Raw genomic sequence first — 5,183 nt, forward strand, 5'->3', positions numbered from 1 at the left:
GTGGATCTGCTAATGATATCACGTGTAAAGGGTCGTAGGTTAAGGGGATAACAGAAAAAACAAATATATATATATATATATATATATATATATACTAGCAGCGTACCCGCGCAAAGCGGCGGGGCATGTAAATTCTTTCGGTGATATGTTTCCTCTACAAAAATGTTATGTTACAAATGAAAGTACATGTCGAAGACAAAATAATCAAACTATGGTGTTATTTGGGAGATGAAGTCATTTTTTGTTCCTAGACGGTGGACTTTATAGCAGAGAAGGGAACAAAGAGGTATATGCGATTGGAGAGATATTTGAATCAACATGTTAAAATTAAGGATATCTAAAATGGTTCAAAATTTGAATGAATCCGGGCCCAAATTGTTGAGAAATATAAGGAGATTTGATGATAATTATTTGAATTCAAAATGTGGTTAAAATTTAATATTATTTTATTAATGGTTACTTGTACTATCAGCTTCATCATTTGGACGTCTTAAAAAAATATTATTATTATAATCAATCTATTTTTAGAAATAGTTAGATTTCTTTTATAAGATAGTAAATATATATATATATATATATATATATATATATATATATATATATATATATATATATATATATTATAGAAATGGTCAAATAAGATTAATTTACTGTTACTAAAGGAACAAAAAAATTAATCAATATATAATTAGTTTAAGAAAAAAAAACTCAAAAATTTCGACTCCAAAAATCCAAACCCAAATTTTTTAGATATCCGAATCCATAATTAAAATACATATTTGATAACAAAATCCGACAAGAAGGAAACATATTTTAAAATGAAAATATTTAATAAATAAAAAAGCAACGCCCATCAATAAGCAGTTGCAAGCAAAAGGCTACTGCGCTTTCTCACGAACTTCCGCAGCGAAGCCGCTCTCTCTCTTCTCCGCCATTGTTGAAACGCTTTTTCTTCATACATAAGTTCTACTTCTCTATCTCGTTTGATGCATTGAATCAACAAGGTGTCAACAACAATGGGTATATGCTTGTCAACTGAATCGCCACCAAGGAAAAACCATTCGAAACGCGTCACAAATCAATCAACTACATCAGCCAATAGCAATTCAAGCAATCGATGGTCTCGCGTTCGATCTCTGTCTAGTAAGAGAGAGAAATTCGATGATGCTATGATTCATGAACATGCAATCGCTGCCGCTCTCCTTTTCCAGCAAAATGGCGGCGTTTTGCCTTTTGATCGATCAACTTCTCTCCGGCATCCTCCTGGCTCTGCGAACTCCAAACGTTACAATCCTCTCCCTCGGAGTTCTAGTACTAGGCCTAGATCGGTTGCTGATCCTCTGCTTCCTCCTCAGCAGCTCCTTAATCAGGTCTGCTTGCTGTCTCCGATTACGATTTTTGGTTGATTATACGCAATTGATGCTTATTTTGATTTTAATTCACAAACACTATAATATTCCGATTGTCATTCCGGTGAAATTAGGGAGATTCACTTGAGAAACAACCGTCAAATTGCCAAAACATGCAGATCACTGCTGTTCACATGTTCTTTCGTTTATTCATTTTGTTGATCTTAAAAACTCTATCAACAGGCCAAGACGTTTTGGGGCAAATAATCGGATTTTGTAACTTGTTTGTCTTTTTGTAGTTCTTTCATGATCAAAAATCTGGTCTGAGATTTGTCGGCAGCACAAATGTCCACTTCTAATCCTGTTTTCTGTCATCACTTGAGCCTGTAGATTCTGTTCGGTGTCCAAATAACTAGAACTTTGGGGTGAAATCCGAAGATGTAATCTCTTTCTGGTTTCATCAGAAATAGGAGCCATAATCAGCAAACAAAGATAAAAGTCCTCATTTGTTGTATTGCTAATTAAATGTTTGTGTTTCGTAGTGCAAAAAAGTATGCAACTTTTTTAATCTAAATATCTAATCAACATAATTACTTACCTACCTGTGACTCTCATAAATGTTTTGAATTATGTATATGTGTGATTATTTAGTTGTCTGTAGGACATTCTGCTGTCTTTCCTGATGTTAAAACTTAAAACTTAAAGTTCTAGTTACATACTTACATACAGATCATTTATTAGTTTGAAATGGCCTATGAAACTTACTCCAATACTTAAATTCTTGATCATGTTCACAGGATCTAAATCTTGATGAACTGGAGACAAGCCACATAGTCCTTGTTCATGGAGGTGGATTTGGAGCCTGGTGTTGGTATAAAACAATTGCACTTTTAGAAGAATGTAAATTCAAAGTTACTGCAATTGATTTAACTGGTTCTGGAATCGATTTGTTTGACACCAATAGCATCAAAAGTCTTTCACAGTATGTGACACCACTCATAGATTTCTTTGAAAAGCTCACAGATGGAGAGAAGGTTGGTTTCTTACTTTCTTATGATCTTATCCACAAATTCACTTCTATTTTCATCTCTTTTTTGTCTCTTACATCTGTAATCCAAATCATTCTTTTCAATTGTAGGTGATTTTGGTAGGCCATGATTTTGGTGGATCATGTATATCATATGCAATGGAGCTATTTCCATCTAAAATTTCTAAAGCTATATTTATTGCTGCTTCTATGTTGAAAAGTGGTCAAAGTACTCTTGATATGTTCTCACAAAAGGTTTGTTCCTCGATATATATAATTTCTTCTACCCTTTATTCTTGTTTTTGTTATAAGTTTAAGAAGATTTCAATATATAAATTATATTTGCAGGAAAATACAAATGATCTCATGCGCCAAGCTCAAAAGTTCATCTACACAAATGGGAATAATTTGCCTCCAACTGCAATTGATCTTGACAAAATGCTCTTAAAGGACCTTCTATTCAATCACAGTCCTCCCAAGGTATAGCTCAATACTACTGTATTTGACATGTATTGGACTATGACTGTTAATGAGACAAAAAGACGAAAACGCCCTTATCATCCATCATCTAAAATATCCCCAAAAAGTTGATTTATACAAAAATTTATTGCCCTTATTAACACATTGTATATACACAACAATTGCTAGTGATTAGGCATGCCTTTATGCTAACATGCTCCTTGCCATTGTGCTAACGTGCACTTAAATAATGTAATCTATAAAAATGACATGTTTAGTTCTTATAGTTTTAAAATGGTATAATTACATGTTTTTGTCCCTATAGTTATGTACTATTGTGGCCATTTTTAGGTTAATTACAATTTTCGTCCTTACAGTATCAAATATTTTTTTTAAATAGTCCCTGCTTCCTGTATTATAAAATATTTGTAGAAATGGTCCCTGCTTAAATGGAAAATTACAGAAATGGTCCTTATGTATCATAAAACTAGAGAAATGGTCCCCTTCTAATATGGAATTCCCAGAAATGGATCCTATAGAATAGTGTAATTACAAAAAAACTCATGTTTCTTAACAGGATTAATCTCATAAAAGACCTTATACTTTATGTTTTTTTCCGGATTAAACCTTATCTTTATATTTTTCATGAAAAAGACCTTATAGTTTTTCATTTTTTTCCGAAAAAATCCCTCAACTTTGTCTTTTTTTTTTTTCCGAAAAAAACCCTCAGCCTTCTAAATGTTTCCAAATAAATCCTCAACCTTTTAATTTTTTCCTAAAAAAATCCTCACATTTTACAACTTTTTTAGAGAAAAATGACTAAAAAGGCCAGATCGAAAAATAAAAATAAAAAAATGCAAGTTCTTTTTCATAAAAAAAATAAAGTTAAAGTTTAATCTAAAAAAAAAAAACAAAATATAAGGTGTTTAATGAGATTAAACTTAAACCCTCTTACACTTACAAAATTGATCCCTACATTTTTTGAAAATCTCAGAAACGGTCCTTGTTTAATTCAAAAAATTTATTCTATTCCAAACAATGTAGAAATTATAAAGGTTAAATCAATCCAATTTTTCTGTGAATGGGACAACGTTTCATTTTTCCTTTTTTAAAAAGCTTGGATATACAGTGACTCAAAAAGACGTAATTACATAAATACCCTTGTTGAGAAAGTTGATTTGTACCAAAAAAGAAAAAAGTCACTGACCTTTTTGAGATTTGATCCAGGATGTAGCATTAGCGTCTGTTTCCATGAGGCCGATTCCATTCCCGCCAGTTGTAGAGAAGCTCTGTCTTTCGGATTCCAACTACGGAAAAGTGAGAAGATTCTACATAGAAACACCTGATGACAATGCCATTCCAATCGCCTTACAACAAAGCATGATAAACCAATCCCCACCTGAAAAGGTATTCCGTATCAAAGCTTCTGATCACTCCCCTTTCTTCTCAAAACCTCAAGCCCTACATAAATTACTAGTCGAAATCGCAAAACTCACATAAAAAATTTTAAAAATTAAAAAAAACAGCACATAAGACATAACCATGAAAAGTAACATTTGCGTAGGTAGAGCATGATTTTGAGCGCCGTGTACATTGTGTTTTACTTCAATTTTCAATTCGTAAATTAAAATAAATCATGTTGAATTTTACGTATAAGAAATTGCTAGAAAATCAGCAATTTTTTGTAGGTAATATTCGGTGGGTTGTATTTCTTTGTCTTTATAATAATATGTAATAAGGATATGAAGTAAGATTGAGAATTTGAGATAGATGGTAGGGATTATGTTTATGTATATTTGAATTATATAATTTCATTTGGTTTTTGTTGCTGTTATTATTCGTTATGTAATGTAGTTCAACGTCTATCTGTCAAGGGGATGAATTTCACATTTATAGTTAGGTAGATATTTATTTTATTGATTATAAAATTCAGAAAGTAAAAAAATAAAATAAGAAACTTGCTATTTTGTAAATAAAAAAAAATCATTTAAAACCGAAAATAGAATATTTCTCTACTGAAACTTGTCTCCGCTATTTTGTAAAAATAAAAAATCAACTATAAAAAACTTTTAAAAAAAAAAAAAAAAAATCATTTAAAACAGAAAATAGAATATTTCTCTACTGAAACTTGTCTCCGGTGTATTGTACTTATCTTCATCTTGGATTATTGTATTGATAACCGACAACCTTACAATATCTTAAACACATAGACACGCGTGCTTTTTGTTAAAACATTTTCTTTTTATTTACATAAAATTCCAGTACTATTTTTCTGAGTCTCTAGTCTCTAAGTCCTCGCACCCAAAAATATATAAATATAATGTTTATGAAACGAAATGATATATTTG

General features: G+C 31.3%; 1 protein-coding gene across 1 annotated transcript; it reads left to right on the top strand.

Moving 5' to 3' along the window:
• The first annotated feature begins 844 nt into the window (after positions 1-844).
• Positions 845-4,672, top strand: MES11 (methyl esterase 11). The gene is made up of 5 exons (XM_078992818.1): positions 845-1,370; positions 2,147-2,383; positions 2,488-2,631; positions 2,725-2,856; positions 4,063-4,672. The coding sequence occupies exons 1-5, from the start codon at positions 1,017-1,019 to the stop codon at positions 4,333-4,335; spliced, it is 1,140 nt and encodes a 379-aa protein (XP_078848944.1). The 5' UTR covers positions 845-1,016; the 3' UTR covers positions 4,336-4,672.
• The last annotated feature ends 511 nt before the right edge of the window (positions 4,673-5,183 follow it).

This window comes from Lactuca saligna, chromosome 4 (genome assembly GCF_052625555.1).
Source record: "Lactuca saligna cultivar CGN05327 chromosome 4, ASM5262555v1, whole genome shotgun sequence".
In the NCBI taxonomy this organism is placed as follows: Eukaryota; Viridiplantae; Streptophyta; class Magnoliopsida; order Asterales; family Asteraceae; genus Lactuca; species Lactuca saligna.

What these genes read in the sequence shown, in the direction of transcription:
- MES11 (XM_078992818.1), top strand. Translation starts at nt 1,017, where the DNA reads ATGGGTATATGCTTGTCAACTGAATCGCCACCAAGGAAAAACCATTCG. An exon ending in TTGATATGTTCTCACAAAAG is followed by an intron (nt 2,632 to 2,724) that starts GTTTGTTCCTCG and finishes TTATATTTGCAG; the next exon opens with GAAAATACAAATGATCTCAT. An exon ending in TCAATCACAGTCCTCCCAAG is followed by an intron (nt 2,857 to 4,062) that starts GTATAGCTCAAT and finishes GATTTGATCCAG; the next exon opens with GATGTAGCATTAGCGTCTGT.